The sequence below is a fragment of the Triturus cristatus genome, chromosome 8 (genome assembly GCF_964204655.1).
Source record: "Triturus cristatus chromosome 8, aTriCri1.1, whole genome shotgun sequence".
NCBI classification, from domain to species: domain Eukaryota; kingdom Metazoa; phylum Chordata; class Amphibia; order Caudata; family Salamandridae; genus Triturus; species Triturus cristatus.
Window position 1 is genome coordinate 271408428 of NC_140591.1, and position 24902 is coordinate 271433329.

The 24902-nt window shown below is 47.0% G+C and overlaps 1 protein-coding gene across 1 annotated transcript in view; it reads right to left on the minus strand.

The window, feature by feature from the left end:
- CWF19L2 (CWF19 like cell cycle control factor 2) overlaps positions 1-24902 on the minus strand; it is a 926849-nt gene that overhangs the window by 454911 nt on the left and 447036 nt on the right. The window contains exon 11 of the mRNA XM_085621485.1: positions 12181-12303. Within this exon, the coding sequence (XP_085477611.1) occupies positions 12181-12303 (123 nt within the window). The remainder of the gene's footprint in view (positions 1-12180; positions 12304-24902) is intronic.

A 24902-nucleotide genomic window follows, 5' to 3' on the forward strand; every position in this document is an offset into this window, starting at 1 on the left:
CTCTGGTAGCAAGTTACTAGCATATGTGCCCTGCTCCTTAAGGACTTGCCATCTCCCTATGGAGATGTCCCAGGATTGGGGGTAACAGGCTGGGAAGCACTTCAAGCAAACAACCATCTTCTTGGTGCTTGCCTTCCTCGAAAAGGCCCTCAAAACTGCAATGTACCCATCGCCTTTGCTTTTTCATTGTCTTTAAACAAAATGTTGCAATCAATCTCCACTGCCAGCCTGAAGAGCTTTTTGCCCATGAAAAACATATTTACTACTGCTGACTCAATTTCCTGCTTGAGCCCCGAGACTCTGCACCATGCATGCCTTCTTAGGGTGGTACCCTTACACAGCTATCTATTACCGATTTTAGGCACATGGAGATGGTCTTTTTCTCCTGGATGGCGGCCCTGGCGCTTTTAATGTACTGTTCTGAGAGTTGTTGCATTGACTCCTCCACCTCATCCAATTGTTGGTGGGTGGACAGCCGACCTCTCCATTTTTGTACCCATCTTCTCCATCTTCTTGCTTTCTCTGTCTGATGGAGGTCCTGTGGTGGAGAGAGCATTGGCTCTTTTGCGTACCAAGGCGAAAATGATGGAGTCAGCTGCTATGCTGCCCTTGATGTAGCCAGGTCTCTCGGAAGAATGTCCATACTTCTTCTAGACTCGGGGTGTTACAGCCTATACTAAAGCTGGTTGCCTAAACGTCTATCGCTCCTGGTCCAGGATGCTAGGAAGCATTAGAAGGAACTGGTTCTTCCTTAAGGATGGTAGTAGTGTCTCTAGTAGAAAACATGATTCTGCTTGTCTCTCCTACAATTGAACACCTTAGGTGTCTGTTGCCCTTTTAGCTAAGGTATTGCACACAGCAATGTCATCAGGGGAAAAAGGTCTGGAAGGGTATGTGTCCACCAAGTTCCAGACTAGTATATCTCTATGTCCTGTCAATCGTATTATGTTGACTCCAGGTCATGACAATGAACCCTGTCCAAACTGACCTCCTTCAAGGTCCCCTTTTCAGCAAAAATTCCCTCGTCCTCCTCTTCTTGAAACTCAGGTGTTGTTGAAGGTTCCAGCTCAGTGTGTTCCCTCTTCAGGTTCTCCCCCCCCTCTGAGGCTTGAGTGAGATGAAAAATCCCTTTAGGGGTCCTCCTCTTCCTTCTTCAAGAGGGCCTCTATTTTGGCCTTATGCCTGTGTTGTTTTACTCTCGACATCAAGAGCTCTTTGTTCGGCATTAAGGACTTTCTCTTCAGCGCTGTGGCCTCCTTTTCGTGAGGCGCTTCTGATTGACTTTCAGAGTCAAGGGCTGTTTTGAGGGTTTAATGCCAAAGGTGTAATTCAACCTCAAACATTGGGATTTTATGTGCTAGCTCTTGATCACAGTTAGTTTCAGGGTCATGGTAGCCTTGGAGAACTTTGAGACTGTATGATTCGACCCCACTGTGCCCCTTTGGTGTAACCTGTCTTTTGAAATCGTCTTTGACGTCTTCGCCTCCATTTCAGCGGCCTCCTCAAATTTGGAGCAAAATCCTTGTGCTACCCGTTTCCTCGGGGTTCACCTCAATGCTCAACAGCACGAGGTCTCTCAGCGATGTTTTCTGCTAAAACTGTGCCATGGTGTAGTGACCCCAGACATATGCCACTGCCCTCTTAGCTGTGGTCCTTTAGCAGGAAAAGGTTGCAAATCATGTGGCTGTCCTGGGTGAACTTGTGGAGGCACTTCAGTCAGACTCCAAACGAGGTATGCCCCATCCCGGATGTTCATTCTCCAACCCACATGGTCGATGTGCTTCCGGCAGAACTCCTGAAAAAACGATGTTTTTTTATTGGAAACTCAATCCCCTCAGCGTAAGCCTTCTAATCTTCAGTTCCCCTTAGGATTTTTCGTTTTTTGGTCGGTGGTCCCTCGCTGAAACTTCAATTTTCCAACAAACTTCTTCCACACTCCTGGCTGTGCTTCCAGACCCAATGGCGAAACAAAATCTGAAGATGGCGACTATGCAGAGGGGCTTTCATGGTAGACGTCTGATATCAGAAGGGACTGGACACCAAATGGTCAATGCAGCCAAAAGGATAAAAAGGAAAGAAAAAAGAGGCATACAAGAAACCATTCCAGACACAAGCACTAGATGGTGGAATGCTGTACAGCATATCCATCCAGTTAAGATTCATGCTGCAAAATCATGTTTACTGACTGTGGCGGGGACACGACCGCCGCCGCGACAGACTGGAACTGGTGGGATTCACCGCCCTCTCTTCCCCTACAGCAGCCGCTGGACCGTTCAGCAGAGAACGCGTGGTATCCCTACCCATCACAGGACTGGACGTCGGAGTCGGGACCGGGCTCCTTTAAAACGAACTACTTCACGGACGAAGCCAGGCCCCCTGATGACGTCCTAGCAGAGGGCGGGATAAAAACAGAGGAAACACGGAAGACGACGGACGGCGATTCCCTGGAGGCGGACGGAGTGTTGCAGTGGAGAAAGGCGAGGAGTTGGGAAGAGGAGCGACCTGGAGAGGAGACCGAAGAACAGAGAGCCGAGCGGAGTGGAGACGACCGCGACAAGCCAGGAGGCCAACGATCCTACGAAGCGCCCCGCCACGTTCCCACGGGAGGAGCGTGGCTTGAGCAGGTACGGGGGAAAGTAGCGGGCTGGGTGGGAAGGAAGACGTAACCACCGCCTTGAAAGTACTTACCACCGTACTAGAAAGCTCTACACTTCCCCTCCCCTCACTGAGCACGTACTCACACAGTTACGGTACCTCGAGCACGAGAGCACTTGGTTTCCCTCACTCCCGGCCCCCGATTGTTAATAGAGCGGCTCGGTGTCCTAATACCTGGTCTCTTCTTGTCTTGCATTGTGTCATTGGACCGAACACCCCGGAGCCCGCCCGGAAGACGGAAGCAAGTCCCGAAGCCTAGAAGGAAAGACTACACAAGAGACACTCAATCTGGAGCCCCCTCGCAGAAGCATCTCCCCGGCGTCAAATACGAGACGACGAATAACACGTCAAAGGACCCTGTTACCAAAAATAAAAGCCTCGTTGCAACGCACTGGTTTGGTTGTAGAGTCTGTTCCTAGCACCCCGCCACAACTGGTGTCAGAAGTGGGATCACCATCGCAGTCCGTCTGTAGTACCGAGATGGACGCTCTCATCCAACACCTCATCAAGGGGCAAGAAAAGCTGGAATGGGCGGTGCAGAGGCAGATGACATCGGCCCAGGCAGATAGAGAACAATTTCAAAACACCATAACGGCCCAGATTGAAAGTCTCCAGAAGGTGGGCCCTGTGGCTACGGTTGCACAACCTGTGGAGGTCCGAGCACCGACCCTTCCAAACCCATCTGGGATGGCGTTACAAAAGTTTGTCTCCGGAGAAGATCCAGACGTCTTCCTCATGAACTTTGAAAGGGCCGCCAGGGCCTTGGGGTGGCCTGAGGACAAATGGCCTTTCTTCCTGGCCCCCCTCTTATCAGGAGAGGCGCAGTTCGCGTACCAGGTCGCCAACCCCACAGGGAACTCCCCATATGCGACCATTAAGGAGGTCATCCTAGATCATCTGGGTATAGATGGGGAAGCATATCGCCTTCGCTTCAGGAAAGAACGGGGTACCCCTGGGGAAAATCCAAAGACATTGTTCTTCCGGTTAAAAATGGCGGCCGACAAATGGTTACGTCCAGCCTCCAGCACGAAGGAGGAGATAATGAATCGAATATACATGGAGCAGTTCATGGACTCGTTGCCCTATGCAACTCAACGGTGGCTAAAGCAGCACACAGGACTTACCCTAGAACAAGCCATAGAAATGGCCGCTAACTATGCTCGGGCCCAGCCAAAGACTTTGGGGTGGGAGACCGAGAAAACCGCAAAAGGTCCATCACTGATGAAAGTGGAGAGGAAGGGGAAGGCAGCAGCGGAACCTCCCCGACTCCGGCCTCTGAGAATGGAGGGACCAACGACCCGGGGACCCCAGTGCTTTGATTGCGGCGAATGGGGTCACATAGCAAGACTCTGCCCACGAAGAAAACCTACAGAAGAACCAATGGAGGTCGGATACCTCCCCCGGACCGTTCTGTATTCTGCCGAATTTGGTTCTTCCTTCTACGTGAGTGTAAGGATGAACGGTTTGAAGGTTCAGGCCCTGTTAGACTCAGGCTGTAGACAGTCCGTGGTTCGCAAGAGGCTGGTACTGCCCTCACAATATGTCACGGGTACCCAAGTGTACATACGGTGTGTTCACGGGGATGTCAGGCCCTACCCCCTTGCCCAAGTGACCCTGACTCATGCAGACAAAGAACCATACAAAGTAAGGGTGGGGGTGGTGGATTCCCTTCCAGAAGACATGATACTGGGAGTCGATAACCCGGGATTCTTGTCCTTGTTCCAGAGGTCCCTGTCTCTTTCCCCCCCCTCCGGGCCCCATTCTGTACCTGCACTACTCTCCCCGGACCCATGGGTATTAGACCGCAGCTTTCGGTTCGCGCAGGCCAGTGATCCCACGCTGGTCAACGCGTGGGAGAGTGCGCATGCCACCCACGATCAGGATCCGAGAAGGTATCCCCGGTTTAGGATCACAAAGGACCTCCTGTATAGGGAAGGGGAGGAGGGAGGGGATGCCCAGTTGCTAGTACCGGTGTCCTTTAGGGACCAGGTACTGTTCTTTGCACATACCCACCTGACGGCCGGACACAGCGGGAAAGAGAAGACCACCGACAATATCCTTAGACATTTTTATTGGCCTGGAATTTACAAGGACGTGCAGGAATATTGTCAGCGGTGTGAGGTATGCCAGAAACAGAATATACAGAGACCACCCGCTGCACCCCTGCAACCTATGCCCACCATAGGCCGACCGTTTGAGAGAATCGGCATGGATCTGATAGGTCCATTACCCAAGTCTACCAGGGGTCACGTATATGTGTTAGTACTGGTGGACTACGCAACCCGGTACATAGAAGCCTTTCCCCTCCGGACTCCCACAACGGAACACATAGCGGAGAAGTTCATTGAGCTATGCTCTAGAGTCGGATTCCCGAAGGAGGTCCTCACGGACCAGGGCACCCCGTTCACATCCAAGCTAATGAGGGAAGTCTGCAAAACGTTGAATATACATCATCTGCGCACATCAGTGTACCACCCCCAAACAGATGGGCTGGTCGAACGCTATAATCAAACGTTGAAAACGACACTAAAGAAGATGCTCGTTACAGAAGGTGCGGACTGGGACAGGCTGTTGCCGTTGGCGCTCTATGTCATACGAGCCCAGAAACAGAGCAGCCTCGGTTACTCCGCCTTCGAACTTCTATATGGTCGACAACCGAGGTCCTTACTAGAAATTACGAAGGATGCCTGGGAGAGGGAGGAAGAGCAAGAGCAACGGTCCTTATTAGACTATACACAGCACCTCAAGTCCAAGTTAGGCAAACTGCGAAACCTGGCGTACTCCAACTTGGAGAAACAGAAGGAAAAACAAAGAAAGACCTATGACCGAGGGACCAAGCTACGGTCATTACAGAAAGGGGACTGGGCCCTGCTCCTACTTCCTCCTATCGCGGGAAAAGGGAAACACGAATGGAAGGGGCCTTACGAAGTGATTGATACCATAGGCGACACGACCTACCGCCTGAAGGTGACGGCAAACAAAGTTCAAACGTATCACATAAACTTATTAAAGAAATGGATTGGGCCCCCTCCAAAAGCATTGAACCTTCTTATTCCCACCCGCAACAAGCAAAGCACCTTGAACGAGTTGATCATCAATGAAGAAATGACACAAAAGCAGAAGAAAGACCTAGGGGAGACGCTGTTACCCTATCAGGATATATTCTCGGACATCCCGGGAAAAACGACGTTAGTGGAACACAGCATCGAAACACAACCCGGAAAACGAGTTAAGTTAAGGCCGTTTCGTATCCCGGCGGCCCGTAGACAAGCCATAAAAGCAGAAGTAGACGAGATGTTACGGCTTGGGGTTATCCGCCCCTCAAAGAGTGATTGGGCCTCCCCCATTGTGATGGTCCCGAAACCGGATGGGTCGAGGAGATTCTGCATGGACTTTAGAGCGCTGAATGCCATATCCTCGTTCGATGCCTACCCTATTCCACGAGTGGACGAGCTAATCGAAAAACTTGGCGAAGCAAAGTATATCACCACGTTGGACCTCACAAAGGGGTACTGGCAGGTACCTCTCAGAGAAGCAGACAGAAAGAAGACGGCCTTTATCACGGACGAAGGCCTCTTCGAGTTCACGGTTCTACCCTTTGGCCTCCATGGGGCGCCTGCCACGTTCCAGCGTTTGATGAATACCATACTCCGGCCGTATCACACATTTAGCTCAGCCTATCTAGATGACATCGTCATTTATAGTACCACCTGGCCAGAACATCTACAGCATCTGCAGACCATCCTCAAAGCCCTACAACAGGCGGGACTGCATGTCAACGCAAAAAAATCCCGAGCGGCTTTTCACAGCGTAAACTATCTGGGTTTCGTATTGGGTGAAGGCACCATCACACCCCAGATGAACAAGGTTCGAGCTATCGAGGGGACCCCATTCCCTCGGAACAAGAAAGAAGTACGGGCGTTCCTGGGTCTAATAGGCTACTACCGCCGATTCATACCTAACTTTGCGGACCTAGCAGCCCCCCTCACGGATCTCCTAAGAAATGATGTAAAGCCCCGAGAGATTCTAACTCCCAGTGAGAAGGCACGACATGCATTCAACAGTCTTAAAACGGCTGTCACCACCCACCCCATCTTAGTGACCCCTGACTTCTCCAAACCCTTTATTCTGGCCACAGATGCGTCTGACCTAGGCATAGGGGCGGTGTTGTCCCAGGAGGGGGGTGATGGGTTGGAACACCCAATACTGTATATCAGTCGTAAGCTATTCCCTAGAGAAACCAGGTATCCAACCATAGAACGGGAGTGTCTCGCAATCAAGTGGGCCATAGATAAATTACAATATTATCTAGAGGGCAAACCGTTCATTCTTTATACTGACCACGCACCCCTCCGGTGGATGTGTCAAACCAAGAGTCAAAACCCCCGCATACTTCGATGGTTCCTCTCCCTCCAACCTTATGCTTTTACTGTTCAACACAGGAAGGGGAAGGAGAACGGGAATGCGGATTACCTGTCCCGAGTCTTTCCTCTCCCCGATCGGGAGATTCCAGGGGGGGAGGTGTGTGGCGGGGACACGACCGCCGCCGCGACAGACTGGAACTGGTGGGATTCACCGCCCTCTCTTCCCCTACAGCAGCCGCTGGACCGTTCAGCAGAGAACGCGTGGTATCCCTACCCATCACAGGACTGGACGTCGGAGTCGGGACCGGGCTCCTTTAAAACGAACTACTTCACGGACGAAGCCAGGCCCCCTGATGACGTCCTAGCAGAGGGCGGGATAAAAACAGAGGAAACCCGGAAGACGACGGACGGCGATTCCCTGGAGGCGGACGGAGTGTTGCAGTGGAGAAAGGCGAGGAGTTGGGAAGAGGAGCGACCTGGAGAGGAGACCGAAGAACAGAGAGCCGAGCGGAGTGGAGACGACCGCGACAAGCCAGGAGGCCAACGATCCTACGAAGCGCCCCGCCACGTTCCCACGGGAGGAGCGTGGCTTGAGCAGGTACGGGGGAAAGTAGCGGGCTGGGTGGGAAGGAAGACGTAACCACCGCCTTGAAAGTACTTACCACCGTACTAGAAAGCTCTACACTTCCCCTCCCCTCACTGAGCACGTACTCACACAGTTACGGTACCTCGAGCACGAGAGCACTTGGTTTCCCTCACTCCCGGCCCCCGATTGTTAATAGAGCGGCTCGGTGTCCTAATACCTGGTCTCTTCTTGTCTTGCATTGTGTCATTGGACCGAACACCCCGGAGCCCGCCCGGAAGACGGAAGCAAGTCCCGAAGCCTAGAAGGAAAGACTACACAAGAGACACTCAATCTGGAGCCCCCTCGCAGAAGCATCTCCCCGGCGTCAAATACGAGACGACGAATAACACGTCAAAGGACCCTGTTACCAAAAATAAAAGCCTCGTTGCAACGCACTGGTTTGGTTGTAGAGTCTGTTCCTAGCACCCCGCCACACTGACATAAAAGCAAGTTGGATTTTTCTAAAGAGACTATTGAGAGATCGACCAGTTACCATAAGTGTAACATATGCATATAAGCAATGACAGGAGGGATTCCTCAGACATTCAATCCAGACGCAATCTAATAGAGGGAGTTGACTTGGATTTACTGCCAGATGAGTTTAAAGATAAATTGAACTAGTGACATGGGGAATAGTGTCTCTCAAAGTAACTGGCTAGCGAGACTGGCACTGCTGATGCAAGGTAAACACTAGACAACTCATACTATATTAATTTATTTGTGGCACAGAAGACATGTCAGGTTCTACCTAAACATGGTGGATCATGCTTTGAGCTTGAACCTTATGGAGTCTGGCAATGGAGTGATTATGCTGTTAGACCACCACCAAGCAACATGCACGCAGAGATGTGGATAATCAAGGGACTCGCAGTAGGTACTCAGTAGGACGACTGGAAAGCACATTGATCAAGAACCCAGTAGCTAGACAGTTGATTTAAGCTCAAATCAAACAATACTTCCAGTTTAACCCCTTCGATGCTGCGCAGATTCCGCCGCTGTGCTGACGGAATCTTGCGCGGGCGTGGTCATGACGGAATGGTTCCGTCATGAGCACAGCTCAACCGTGGGTCATGACGGAACCATTCCGTCATGAGCACCGAAGGGGTTAACAACGCAAGTGAACTTGAGCTATTGATAGTTTGGGATTCTCTCAAAGCTGTATTAAGAGGGCCTACTCTGCAGAAACCTCTAGAATAAAAAAGCTGAAGTAATGAACACTACTTGCCCTTCACAAACACTGGAATGAACTTGAGGTAAACTATATGATAACTTGCACACAGAACATATGGAGCATAGTCTTAGCAGTGAGGGTGCAGATGAGACTGATGGAAGCTTATACAACAAAATACAAGTTAGGTATACAGAGGGCAGTGACAAAGCTGGGAGGATGCTGGCATCAAAACTCCGAAAGAATAAGACTCCAATCCTTTGTAGAGGCAATTAAGGCACAAGGGAACAAGAGATTAACCCCAGAAGGAGACAAATTAAAAGCATTTCAACAGTATTTGGAAAACACTACACTTGGGAGCTAGAATCCACAGCTCAGGGGACAGAATACATAAAAAAAGTGGGCTTAAATAACCTGAGGTTTGACCATGTGGCAAATACGTAAGGGGAAACAGACGGTGTTTCTGTTAATGGATGTGGAGAACCCATTCAACAATGTTAATTGTGTATTCTCAGGTTTATGTGACGAATCTAGGTATTTGGTCCACTATTTTAATCCATGGTAGGCTATTTTAACCCTATGACTCAGATATGAGGGGTCAAAGTTATAGGACTCTCTGAAAGTTAAAACACAAATTGGCACAAGACAGGCATGGAAGAGAATAGAATAGTTCAAGCTTTCATTATTTATAGATGACATACTAGTCTCGCTAATTAACTCTAAGAAATGCCTGGTTCCTTTAGAGAGGGAAAGTAAACAGTTTTGTGCATCACGCTTCAAGGGTAATACTAAAAATTGCATTCCCGAATTTAGTGCCGCTTTCATAGGACTGATATCAGGGGCCGCACTATAGATGCGGCGCATTTCCCTTCATTGTGATGGGTACACCTTTTTAAAGGTGCGCCCAGCGCAATGAAGGAAAATGTGCAGTATTATAATGAATGCACTGCCCCCTGCGTTTGGAGGACCTGACAGCTCGTGCTGCCAATGATTGGTGTCACACAGTGCAAGGGGTGAGATTGCAGGTACACTCCTGCCACTGGTGCTCCCCTGGAGCAGTCCAGGGGGGGGGCGCTATGTGGGGTGAGGCCGGTGTCTGTCTGGGATGTTTGAGATTTCTGATGTCCGCCATGTGGGGAGGACTGTGGGCGCTAAGGCAGCTGGTGAGGAGAACCCCGGACTCCGAAAACACATGGCGGCAGCGACAACATTTGAGTGATACTGCAAGCTAGTCAGGACTCTAGATAAGCGCTGGAGGCAAAAATAGGCGTAGTGGGTGTGGACTCAGTCCTGCTGAGACAAGACCTCCATACTGCGGTAGATAGAGTATTGGAAGAGGAGGACAGAATGTCCGAGGTGAAAGACACAGCACGAGAACTCACAACGGAGGTCTCACGCCTGACCAAAACATCTCAAATTCTGATGGACTGGGCAGAGGACGCGGAGAAAGGCGCCTGCAGAAATAACCTAAGATTCATTGCATTTCGCAATGAGGCTCAGGGCTTGCACCCAAAATACTTCTGGAACAATGGATCCAGTTGTGGATGGGTGCTGACCACTTATCTCTCTGCTACATCATCGAGAGGGTGCATATATAGCCGGCACAGAAGCCCTCGCCTGGAGTCTCACCCTGCCCCATGATAGCCAAGGTTCTGTATTATAGAGACAGAGATGCCATCCTGAACGGGCGAGGTCAAAGGGACAACTATCAGTTCAATCTAGGCGTATCATGATCTTTCCCGCCATGTTCAACTACAGTGAAAAGCCTATGGTCATGTTAAGCAGAAACTCTGCATCATGAAATCAGCAATATTTGCTCATATATCCATCGAAATTGTGGGTGCTCCATATGTCCAAATCAAATTTTTTTGAAACACCTGACGTGGCATGGGAACTGGCTAATGGAGCAGCAGCCACTTATGGTGAGCCGAATTCCCCTTTAGCCTGTGACCGACTCACCAGGTGCGCGGGGCAAGGGAACCAGGAAGCATGCTGGGCTGCGGTGCCGGAAGAAATCTCAGCACAGCCTGGAACCTTGAGAGACTGAGGCCTTGTCAGAATCCAAAGGAGATCGCAAGAAACTGTACAACACTGAACAGCCAGAAGAACTACGGGTGCCCCCAACATAAGACACCAATCCAATAATTAATACCCAGAGGCGCGGGTGACTCCAGGGGATGCTTCAACTATAAGACATTTGATATCTTATGCCAATGCACAACTGTATCCTACAATTGAATTTTATTTATTTACAGGCAGTGCAGGCTGGAGCGGGGATTGACTCTACCGCCTAGTTCCTTGTTGTGTTGTGGGTTAGGGCGACGGATGCTTCTTCGGAGAAGGGGGGTGGGGTGGAGTACAGGGATGGGGGAGTTGGGGATTTGTCTTGTTTACTTGTTATATTTACGTTTGGCCTTACGCTGCTCATGGCAATGGACAGGCACTTTGCATCCACACACTGAAATTCCTGGGCCCTAGTCCCCCCTTTGCCGGTGAAGGACCCCTTGTGCCTACAAGGTACCACTGCTATCTGCACACCCCGCTATGCCCACGACACACTTCTTTACTCCATTCACCATGCACTCCTTTACGGTAATGACATGGAACATCAATGGGCTGTTGTACTGCATGAAGAGGGGAGCGGTGATGTAACTAAACATTGCCATGACCCGGAGATTCTGCTGTTACAGTAGACTCACTTCCAGGGTACCAACTGCTCGTTCCTGGCCCGACCCGGTTATGACACTGCTAAACAACACTGTTTTCCATATTTTAGAGACTTGCATTGGTAATAATGTGCACCTTCAGTCTTGCTTTACAAGCCTTTGCACCACATTTTCTCCTATTTTAATTCTCTTTCCTTTCCAAATTTGTTCTACTCTCATGAGCTCTCTTCTAAATAGGTTTGTGATTTGTTAAAGCTTCATATTTTATTTGCCAGTATGGTAATGCTTTGTCTTTAACAGCTATTGTCTTCTGTCATCATTGACTGGTATTATATAATGTCTCTTGAGCGGTTAGGCAAACCAAGAGGAGAGCTAGCTTCAAAAACACAGTGAAGTTTTCTCTTCTAAGGGGGACACATTGCTATTAGGAGATTACTATTTTATATATTAAAGGGATGCCTTATTTTAAGTTAAATGCTGATTTGGTGGGATTGATAGACCTGTTATGCTCTGTACTGGTGAATAAAGAAATGTAAAAAATGTTCCATTCTAATTTACACCAAAATGCAAGCTGCTGTAGTATAAAAACAATACTTCAGTATAAATTCAGCAACTCTCAAACATACCTATACGCAAGAAACAAGCATTCATCACATGAACATGTGGCAGTCCTTATAACCCCTAAAGCAAAAGAACACGTACCATCTGTCTCCTCCGCCTTCCTCCTTTCGTCTCTGATGTGTCTGCCACATTGACGGGCCACGCTCTTCCAGACTGATCTGTTCTGACGAGAAGCACCTCATTATCCTCTTCTAATCTAGCACCCTGCAACAGGAAACAAATTCATTCACAAACATAAGTTCAGCAGGGCATTTACTAGTAGTACACATTGAAAAAAAAGATATTTAAAAAAGTACTATGTCTTTCTAAGTACAAAACCTGGTAAAATGTGCAGGAAATAAAGAACAAAAGAACATCAACATTTGGGGAAGTTTTCTTTTCTTCTATTCTTTATTTATATTTTTCATCCAAGGGATAAATGTGATAGAGATGCAGGATTAAATGTCGCTCATAACCTTACGAATTAAATTATTCACAATCGTGTTGAAGTGCAAACTTTTGTTAGGACGGATGAGCATACTTAAGAAAGGCAAAATGTGAGATGCTTCCACGCATGAGGATTGGTTCTTCTGTGATGACAAGGCAATCTTCTAACACATGGAATGCTGTGGTTAGCACAAAGATGAAATGCAGAAATTGTGAATTCATAAAATTCGGAATGGTTGGGGCATGGCCAAAGTAGCGAGCTGAGAGGACGTGCCTGAAAGCTCTTCCGACCTGGCCTCCGGCAGACCCACCTTTCCTCCCAGCATCTTTGGCTGCCTTGGCCTTAGAAGGCTTTCTGAGATCTAGGGGGCCCACGCATCGACAGTGAGGCAGAGAAGTCCTTCTTCCTTCCCCCGCCACACCCCCCCCCGCCATGACAAAGAGAAGTACCGGCAGTTGGGGAGGCCTCCTCTCCTGCTCCGGGGCAGGAGAGGAGACCGCGTGGGGAGCGGGACTTGTTCCGCGGGGAGCCCCGAGCTGTCTCCTGGTCCTAGACTCATGGCTTGCGGTGCCGCCCTTGGAGCACCTATTTTGGAGGAGCTGAGACAGTGCAGTAAATCTACTTTGACCTACGGCGGAGACCTTAAAGATGCCGAAGTATGTTGGTGGTTCAAGATGGCCCCTTTATATCATACAACAGTGATTGGGCCTTTTGATATCCAAGAAAGAGCATGCTGCGACTTCTCCTGGAAATGATGGATCGGAGTGTTTGGGGCCCATGAGTTTCCTGACTGCCCGATGATAACTCTCTGGCCTCAGATAGTGAGCGATAATTGATTGAGACAGACAGGAGGCGGCTTTGGTTTTCTAAACGGGCTTCATGGTAAGCATCTGATTTTACAAGGCGTAGTCGCTGCATATCTTTCCGGGGTCTGTGGACATTTAATGATTGACCTCCCCAACCAGGTTAGCTGTGAGACACAAGTCGGCCTTGTTCTATCTATAGCTAACACTGGTGGTGCTTTTGACTAATCACCTGGAGACCCGGGGTCGATGGCTACAAATACAAACCAGATTCGAAAGATGGCATCGGCACGTAATATAAAGCGCGGCACACTCAAAGACATGTTTGCGAAATCATCCGGCACCTTGTCTGGAGATCATTCAGTGGTGTCAAGCAGGGCCGTGTCACCCAAAAAAGACGATGCAGAGGCACCGGTCAGTCGCCCATATCTGGAAACCTTATTCACCTCACTGCGAGATGACCTCCTGGAGGTCAAGAGAGACCTTGCAGTCAGGAAAGAGGTGACGGACATTGGAGACAGAGTTGATGCTTTGGAGAAACAAGAAACCACCAGAAACAAAGAAATCGAGCAACTACAACAAGAAATGATTTGCTTTACTGACATAACAACTCAACCTCCAGGCCCAATAAATAGGATCTGGAAAACAGATTTCGAAGGAACAATATAAGGATTAGGTGGGCCCCTGCAGCTGCGGAAGGAGATGACATTAAAGCTAATGTGACCACCTTTTTCATCCAGATCCTCTGGGATACACATGCTTCAGACAAACATCTGTATATGGTCCATCGGGCGGGTCTTCCGAGACCGGGTGACCCCAGGCCCACTGACATTTTAGCCTTTGTGCACGACTTTCCTCTAAAAGAATTGGTACTTCACAAGGCCAGAGACTTACAACCAGTGCACTTCCAGGGCCATACACGACATCAATTCTAGGATCTTTCTGTCATAATGCTCCAGAAGAGACAAGAGTTTCGTTCGGTCACTACTTTTCTCAGAGACAAGAAAGTTCCATACTCCTGGGATCACCCCTTTCGTATAATTTTAATATGGGAAGGAAGACTGCACCTGGGATGAGAACACCGAGGTCCCGTCCCTTTTCGGATAAGGGAACTTCAAGAATTCCAAGATGGCCACCGAAACACCGCCAACAGGAAGCAGTGGTGACGGTCTAGTCTCAGCGGCTCGGAGCACTGGAACCACAACCCCTGAGACAGGACAAAACCTGGAGAGCGAGGAGACAAGCGCGCTAGATTGGAAGTGGACCGAGGGGGCGAGGAGAAGAACAACGCAGATTCTGGAGGTGAGGACAACCTGAGGGACGCCACAGAAGACGACAGCCAGGCAGACTGACCTGAGGGTGCGGGAGACTACTTCCCTATTACCACGAACAAGACCGGTTTCCCAAGGAGGCGGGTTCTCACCGTACCACGGCCCCTGAGAGTCGTGGACACAGGCAAGTGGCGACTGCGCACCTGTTTTCTTATAGGGGCTGGTGTGCAGGGCTAAGGGCCACACCAAGCTCGGCACCTTGAATTCCCCTCACTCAAGCACTACACAAGTAGGGACACTGGTTGTGGTGCACAAACCCTCTTCCCCCTCCCTAGTGTGCAACAGGACAGGTGCCTAAAGGCTCTCTTTTCTTTCTTTTGTTATACATTTCCCTGCCATTTGCTCGGAGTCTGACAGCCCAGACAAGACAGCCCCGATACCACGGCGTAGTCAAGGAAGAACCCCAACAGGTCCAGAGGCGATCGGCCTAAAGAAGAAGAGGAACACATTGTTTTGGACTCACTTTACTGATATCAGGAGAACCTGAATATTCGAATAAAATAATCCATTGCAACAAGTCAGGCGTTACTGCTTTATCCAAGTATAAAAGGGGTGGGAAACCTCCCATCGGGGCAAACCCTCACAGCACCAAATTCGATCTCTGACTGAGGCCTGTGAACTTTTGCTAATTAACACTGAAGACGCCTGGTTCGATCAAGGTGGGTTGGAGAACCAACAGACGCCCGCTATGGAACCGGGTTCCCTCTTCTTCTGGAGGGTTCAGACCTGACTCTGCCACACTCGCATTAGAGAGAAGGGCTGTCCTAGAGAAACTGACTGAAGATTCGACGACCCAGCACCTTTCTGGATAACGCCTGGGCCTATACAATTATATGTCATTTTAAATGCTGAGAGGGTCTGCTGGGGTGGAGGAAAGGGGGTAGCTTACTAGGCTGTAGTGCAATGGTGACAGATCCGATTTACTTATTTTCCACTGGCTTGGCACTGGGGTTGTCCAGTGATTTCTCTTTTCTAGGGACATTGGTTCTGTTTATGTTCTTGTTGGGATTTCCTTTGCAGAGGTGCTCACAAATACATCTCAGGCATTGTGTGCATCAGTTCTAATCACATGGGGGAATTCTTTCTAACTCACAATCTGAAAGGGGCGATCCCGAAGTTGGGGACTTAAGACTTATATGGACGAATAATATACTATGACTATACCTCGGGATTCACTGACAGTTCTTACTCTTAACGTCAAGAAGCTTAATAATCCCATTAAGTGGTGCGCCATTATCTCTTATCCTCAGCACACAAATTCTGACATTTGCTTACTTCAAGAGACCCACCAACTTGCGAGTGATTGGCATCGGCTCAAGACCAGGGTCTTTCCCTAACAATACTATTGCTCCTTGGCACTAAGACAGCAGGAGTTGCAATCTTGCTATCACACTCCTTTTGTGGGAAAGTAGGCCTTAAAATAGCAGAAATCAGAGGCCGCCTCCTTGTCTATTGGATTCACCTGGGGTCACACACTGATTTTAGGTTCTTTATACGCACCTAATGAGGGACAGGAACAGTTCAAACACAGAGCAGTAGCGAACACTATGACAAGACTGGTGGCTCTTGATTTGGGGAGGATCTCAATTTGGCCTTTCATAATGATTTAGATCGCCCAGCTCACAGGGAGGGAGGCGCGGGGGCTATACCCTCGGGTAATGTCCTATAGCTCCAGGAGATGGGTTTGAGAGATCTCTGGCGAGACTGCCATCCGCAAACAGGGGATTACACCTTTTACTCTCACGCACATAAATCTTACGCACTCCTGGGCCTTGTCTTGTGTTCCAGAGATCTACAGACGATGGTGACATTGGTGGACATAGAACCACAGTCGCTTTCAGTCCATTCCGTTTCCCTGGACCTAAAATGACTGCGACCGGATGGCACACCCCGACCGTGGCGTTTAAGAGAGACCCTCCTTCAGAGATCACCCGAAATCCAACAGATACAGAAAGCAATCACTGATTACTTATACGTTAATGATAAACCTGATACTAAAATCAGTTATATCGGGAGAATTTATTGCAATATCAGCAGCAGATAATAAATTGAGGAAGCACAAACGAACCCAATTACATCAGCAAGTATGGGCGCTAGAACGCATCCACCATCGACTGGGCTCCAAGGATATGGCGGCAGTTGGATGATACTCGGAAACAATTGGCAGGGTTAGATCTTGATAGCGCTGAGTACTCCTTACTTCATCTTAAACACATATTTTATGTAGGAGGGAATAAATGTGAGAGGGTATTAGCTAACAAACTCAGACCTCAATGTCAGACTGCAGGAGTTGACTACATATTAACTAATGAGGGAGTCCAAGTTGAAGGGAATAACCCTCTCGCTTCACTGTTCAGGGAATTCTATATTGACCTGCACTCAGCATAAATTCTCCCCGCACATAGTTTAGCTCACTATTTGAGAGATTCAAATATAATCCGCCTTACTGAAGACCAGGCCTCGGGGCTTGATGGCCCGATTAGAATAGAAGAGGTCAAAATGGCGATCATGAGACAAAAAATCCTTAGATTCCCAGGCCCGAAGGGTTCCCAGCAAGTTTTTAAAAGATTTTCTATACTTTATTAGCTCCCCTTCTCATTAGAATTCAATTACAGGCCTCACTTCATTCCCGTCCTCAATGACGGAGGCTTTAATCATGGTTATTGCTAAACCCAGCAAAGACAGGCGGAAGAGCGGGTCTTATTGGCCCATCTCACTGCTAAATGTCAATGCTAAACTATTCATGGTATCCTAGCAACTCGCCTTACCCCTTTAATGCCTGGCTTGGTGGCTCCTGATCAGGTGGGTTTTATTCCCCAAAGAGAATCTTACATCTCATAGATAAAGCCACTCGCTCCAAAAGAGAAACCATGCTGTTTCCCATTGATACCGAAAAAGCATTCGATTGCCTTCACTGGCCTTATTTGGAGGCGACATTGACTAACTTTGGCTTTGGGGAGGGGTTTCGCACTTGGATATTAAGTAATTATGGAGACCTCAAGGTGTCTGTTAGGGTTAATGGTAGAAGCTCTGCCCCATTTCCAATACGTTGGGGCACATGGCAGGTGTGTCCCTTATCGCCCCTGTTATTTGCGCTCTATATGGAGCCATTTGCCCAGAGAGTGAGAGACAATCCTAACATTAGTGGAGTATGTTTTGGAGAGGAGGAGCATGTCATCACATTGTATGCTGATGTTATTGTACAGAGGATTTGTGTGTATTGTCCTCTTCCTCCACAAAAGGACTGAAAACACCTCTGTTGCAGCGTTCCGAGAGCGCACACTGTATCCATGTCAGCTTTGATGGCCTGAAGGTCATCATCCATGTGTTTGCCGAATAAGTTTTCCCCATCAAAGGGCATATTCAAAATCTTGGCTTGGACCTCAGGGCCGAAAAAGGTGGCATTTAACCAGCCCGATCAGTGCAAAAACTGCAGCGCCCGCAGTTATTTACTAGCTTTAAGCCTTCTTCCCATATATAACTGGCAATGGGGATGGATCTTACTAAGTCCTTAAAATCGTACAGATAACATTCTGTTTGCTTGATTGGGAGAGGCAGATACAAATCTCTTGGAAGCACATTCCTGTAACTCATGAAAACCTCCAATATCCTCAGGTGGAGAACTTGCTGCAGAAGGTGATGACGGAGCAACATAGTCATCCCACTTCCGACCCAGTGTATTTGGGTCTTGAAGTAATTCTTCCTCAAGCTGATCATCTAGATCACTGCCTATATAGTCATCTCTGATGGTGATGGTAGGAAGTACAGATCTGACCTCTTGCGTATGAACAGGCGTAGGACTTGTAGGCAAAGGTGCCGTAGCAGGTGCCACCGTATGACCCACATGTGTTTCAGGAAAGCCCATATAATAATCATTTAGCATGTGCCTTAGATCAGTGACCTAAGAGATGGGCACTGCAATGGTATCTCCCCATGAGCCTTGTGGTTCTTCATAGGGCTCTGTGTAAGGCTAGTGCTCTTGGAAAGAGTTGTATCGATGAGATATGGGCTGTTGGCGAGCCGTGAATGAATAGTTCCCTTCCATGTAACTTGAATTGTCCTAGTCATGATCGGCCTCGTCATCTGTATCCTGACACTTTACCCTTAATTGTTAAGGGCTGTAAGCACGACCGAAAAGCCCTTTGTCTCCTGATTCCTCCATGTCAAGAAGGTGGGCCAGATGCAGCGGGAATACCTCGCTGGGCAACGTCAGATCTGGTCTAAGCTGAGCAGAGACATTCTCAGCAAAAGTTTGCTTTCTGGTGTCTCGTCAATGAGATATTCTTCCTAATAGTGATGGTCACTGACACTGGTCTCGTTGATGGTGATTTCAAAACCATCGTCACGGAATGGTCGTTGGCGAGGTCACTGACGAAAATGCCGCCGACAAGGTGGTGGTGGTGGTGGTCACGCCTTTCGTCGACAAAGCTGTTGTCGTGGTTGGAGTGACCGTCATCACCATTGTTATGGGAATAGCCATTGTTGAAGTTCTCGTCAGCATCACTGCCCTCAAACGACGGGTCTGTCGACGGTCTCATTTACGTCAACGGAGCATTTTTGTGAGGCGTGACAGGCACAGAAGATGACAAAGTGGGTGATTTCTTCTAATCAGAGCCCGAACAAGAGTCCTTAGAGGCTGGTTTCTCAGATCTTGATTTTTCAACACCCTTCAATTTATTAGGGTCTTATACATATGCGGTAGAGCCTTCATTTTTGCGTTTTCGTTCAGATGCTGAGCGACTTGGACCCTCCTCCGCATCTGAACCAGATTCTGATCTGGTCTTTTTCTTCTGATACCAAAGTAGTTGCCTGGCTACCCAGTCCTTAAGAGTTTTGGCAGAAAAGGTTCTGCAGTGTTCACAATCTCGCTCTATGGTTAAGATGTAAACAGTATAGGCTCTCCTAAAAGGGATCCTCAAATATCGTCTTGCCCTTCCACAAGACCCGCATGGTCTGAAAAGCTTTTTCTTAGATACCTCTGACAAACTGAAGGTAAAACACAGTATCTTATAGCTGTAGCAGTCCAATGTTATCTTCCTTGAGAGGAAAAAAGGGTTAAAATTTTACAAACTGTAAAAACTGAGCAGAGCTCAGCAAGACTTCTTCACACAAGCCGTACAGTTAGAAATCTGAGGTATGGAAGCTCTGCAGGGGAGAAGTGGTCCAGGGTCTCGCTTCGGATAGGCCGAAGTTTGGGTCTATTCAACTAATGTGAATTGGTTAAGAACGGCACTTGCTTTCTGTATGTTTTTTAATGTATGTAAATAGTACTGGTTGTTTGAAATACTTTGGGGCTTCCACCATGACGATGTTACTATGAAAGATACAATACTGGAGAATTAATGAAGATGGTTGAGCTAGTAACGCTGTGCAAAAAGAAGAGACGTGGGAGGAAAATAGTGCATTACGCTGTAGGAAAAAGAATGCACATTGAAGTCCACAAATTCTTCAGTTGTTCCCCCGAATATAGAGGGTGAGAGCATTAAAAAACCCTTCTCATGAGCTAAATCAACACAGGGCTTGTTTAAATAATTTAAATAACTAAACCAATGCTGGCATACGCCACAAAAACTGTAAAAAAAAATTCAAGACTGCACTGTTAATATCACCGTTAGTAAAATGTGTTTGTCCGTAACAGAAAGACTAGACCTCTCCTAATGGGTTGAGTAGTTTTTCTGAGCTTTTATTTTTAACTTTTCCTTTTAATCTGATGTTTAAGATGTAAAATAATGCCTCAACAGGTTGATACTGGAAATAGAAATGTTGTCTTTCCACTGCTATTTGATCACTATGAGACGCACCTAATTCCCAGGTGTTCTCCCTTATTTGCCTGGTCCTGCAGGAACATGAGCAAAAGGCAGAATGGGTGAAGATCATTCTTCTTAATCACCTTCTCCTGACCTGAGGGAAAGCAGAGGCACATGGATGGTGCTCTGAAACGCCCATTCTCTGTTTTGTTTTTCTCCCGCAATCTTGCAGAGACATACGGCTTATAGTGGCTTTCGCGGCCGCAGTGATGTGGCTCTCAAAATGTCACTGTCAGCACAGCTCCTGCTCTAGAGCACAGCTTTGGTGAACGGGGGGGGGGGAGGGAGACGGAAAAAAGAGAGGTGGGGTAGGGTGGCAGAATTGCAGGTGTTATGATACCTGAGTGGTGAGGTCCGGCAAACACAAGGTACCATCCCGATACATAGACCTGGGGCTCGTAGTGGCCAAAAGTCTCATCACACAATGTTGGAAGTCTGCTGAGCCCCCCACAGAGAGGATCTGGTTCCAGTCACTGCTCTGCTGGGCGCAAGTGGAGAGTATAGCGCTGCGTCGTGAAGATGCAATAGGTATTCATAAGCAGCCACTTGTGACGAACTGGGACACAATATTGACAGACTTTCGCACACTCTGGCACAGCCAGGCCGAGGTACCAAACAACACACCTAAGTGACGCACAGAACAGACTTTGGCGGGTCCGCTTGAACACAAGGGTCACAACAGTAAGTTCATGGCACGCTCAGCAGCACACAAAGGGCAACGTTGAAGAGGTTCCTTACTGACATCTCTCGAGTCAAACAACAAAGCATGCAACGGACACCAATGGTGGAATAAGAGCCTAGTGTGTGGCATTCCATTTGGTCTATACACAATCAAGCTCTGCGAAGAAACAAGTAGTTGGGTCCCACAGAAGGGTCGCTTAGGATGTACACTGTGATGCACTGTTTCAATGTCTGTGTATTTGAGGAAGGGAGTCAATGTGTTATTACCCTTGTTATATTGATGTTATGTTGTAAATTGCCTTATCAAATATTCATTGGACCAGCGTAACCATATTTGTAATATCAAATAAGTTCTTAATGTTCTACGCGCTGCACTGCAAACCCGCTTAGTGAAACTTACTAGATCAAAACTGTAATGTGATACACCTGTGTAACCTGCAGTGAGTTGCAATTATGAAACTCAATAAACAAATTTAAAAAAAATTACAAAATGAAACCCGAGTGGTGGAGGGGATGGTTGATACAAGCGAGAGGCAGAACACCAGGTATTTAGGATTTGAATATTTGGGAGGGGGAGAGGTGGGAAGTGTTGGATACCAGGTATATTCTTTTTGGGTGGGAAGAGGAAAGATGGCCAAAGGATGGTGTGATGGATTAGGCATAAGTAGGTTTGATGTACATACAGGTTGTGTGGGGGTGGCGGGGGGTGAGCAGAGGCCAGCATTGCTCCCACATGACTTCTACCTCTGATCTGCTGTTTTGAGAAGGGATGACGATTTAGGGGCAGGCGGGCATACATAACAAAAAACTGTAGATGGGTAACTGTGAACGGCATTTTCATAACCACGAAGTACTGAGTGGAAACGTAGATAACTCGAGTGTCTAGCTTGCCTATCTGCTGACACTTTAGGCTCCTTAGAAATAAACATCCCCATTATTGACAGTTTCTTGATCTTTTGTCTATACAAATCTTCATTACTACTTAGAATTATAAAATTACAACAGTTATTAAAGTTAAAACTCAAGGGATGGAGACAGACTCCGCTAATCAATTTGCTGAACTGCAGTACACATTACTACTTAAGGTTGTATGCAGGTTAAGACCTCCAAAAGCACACAATAGGAACAACTATTGATAGGGGGAAAAGGAAATTATTCATAATTTGGTGTGGTAAAGGTTACTGCCACAAGGTCTGGGTCCACATAAGGTCATGTTATTTTTTTCCTGTAGTTCTGCGAATTCAATTACATTTTTTCACAATTAAGCAAAACCTATTTATGTTTGAGGACTGAAATACATTATGAAATTAGCAGTCTATCAACCAACCTCTGCTTAATTTCCAATCACAGTTTTACACACAAAGCATTAAGTTAGGCCCACACACAAGTAGGCAGCAAAACTTTCTCTAATTATGATGTTAAATCTTCGTACAGAGTCCCGTTAACAAAAAGAAGAATAACTGAGTCATTTGGGAAACCATTCACTTAAGTAGTTCAGTGAACTTATTGCTAGAACAATCATTTGCATCTGCAATTTCTAACAACTAGAGATTGAATGCCAAAAGAACAATATAAGTCCAAACTTAAAAGCTAAGTATTTGGGAGTCAATGATGCTCAGAGCTCTAGACATGTATGGCTGATATCAAGTTCACAATCAACAACTTGCAGATTTTACTCAAATCAGTCGATAATGTAGAATTTCCGATGCAACATGGAGTGTAAGACTTGGAATATGGATCACTGAAATGTTGAGGTTAATAGGGAGGGCTGAAATAAGGTTCTCTTCCATCCCTATGGGTAAATTAAACAACAGGGTTATGATCCAGATAAAATAACACGGTGTCATGGACGGGAGGGATAGAAGAGTGTTTTTCAAGTAACCAAAGCAGTTCTTGATTTAGAGTAGAGTTTTTTCCTGGACAGAACCAGCATGGCGATTAGAAAAGAATGACAATATTAGTGTTTGAGAGAGTACAAGAGGAAAGTAACAGTAATTAACTAAATATTTGTCAGAACGTTATGCAGTTGGAACCACAGTTGCATTTAGGTACAGCAAGGAATAGAAGAGTTCTTTGTTTGGTTAACTTTGCAAATCTTTCTCTTAGGCAGAAGCAGTCATGGGAAACAAAGTTCTAAACAGGACTGGATCCAAGACTAAGATCCAGATTCTTTTCAGAAATGTCAAAACGCATCTTTCAAAGAAATAGGGCTAGTGCTTCAAAAATCATTTATTTCACCAAAGGGAAAAAAGGAATTACTTAATGGTTCTGCATTGTGAGTACAGACAATTTAAACCAACAATCAATTATCATGAAGCACGTTCTCGTTATACACCAGCGAAAATAATAATGTAGGATGGGTATACCATAGAGCTGGTATCATGCTGAGCCAAGGAAGACAACCCACTACCTTTGCCCTCATCCTATGACCATAAGAACTCCATGCTCATTCGTGACAGTCTCTGAAGAATACCAGAAGGTATAATGCACAATATTGTTTTTTTAAATGAACATTCAACATCTACAATTTCACTCTCTTGATAAAACAAGATTTGATGCAAAGTTATTAATGTGCTATGTCTTTACATTAAAATAACATTTTCAGGTTTTTTTCCACATACGGTTTCTTTGCAGACGTTTAAATAATTAATTTAGTTTCCTGTGTCCACGAAGATGTATTTAGTAACGCCAATACTAAAAAGTATTGCTTGCATGCAAACGACAAGCACTGGATCGTAAAATGACAAATATGCAACTGAATTAGAAGATAAATCAAGAAAATACTAAATGTTCAAGAAAATTATTTAGTGGTGTATATCGTTCAGGTAAATTATTTCCGAATTTAATTAAAAAGTAGTGATTTACTTTAATATCTTATTTTACATTCTGCATGAAGACTCGCATTCTCGTCATGTGAAACGGCACTGCAATAAAGTCCTCAATTTAATAAAAACTAACGGTCAATACAATTTAGCTGCTAGTGCTGGTAGCAGTAATGACTGATTGAAGTCTGGCTCTGTTAGCTTTCCCTCCAAGGCACACAACCCCGAAAGATTCTGCTGCCAGCAATATGAAAAACATAAGGTTATTAAAAAGGAATGAGGGATAAACATGCAAGATATTCAGGTTTAAGTAATGAATGCCGGTCCACCTCTACAGTGGGTGCTAGATGTACTTTTAATACGTAATTGAAATAAATATTATCATGCAGCTTGTATAATTCTTAAATTCCACTAAACTCCAAATACAATTTTGATTTTGTTAAATCGGACAACCACACTCTCCTTTCCAAATCAGAACCTGTTCTTTCTCAAGGAACTGCGGCTCATTTTAGGGGAGTCGTGTGAATGCCACTCCAGCGGATTCTGAGAGCTCCTATGCTCCAATGCCTGGGGTTACCAGATGTGGGAATATCAGGCTTTGTTTTATCAGGTGCGATAATACACCCAGTAACTGGCTTGGCCTCTGGACCAGGTAGTGGGATGAAAGGTTCCGCATGACACCCATCTGACTCCCGCGCACAGCCCAGTGAGGATCTATAGTTCAACCCAGCCACAACAGAGTCAGACCGCCCAACCACAGCTTTTTGACCCTCTGCACTCATCTCACGGCCAGCCCTGGGCCCTCCCCCCACCCAGATTTACACCCTGCTCATAGCAGGTAATACATTTTAGCGGAATAGTTCCCTGAATCAGGAATAACCTATGGTAATGTAATCTTAGGTCTGTATTATTATGCCTAATTGGGGGTTGGG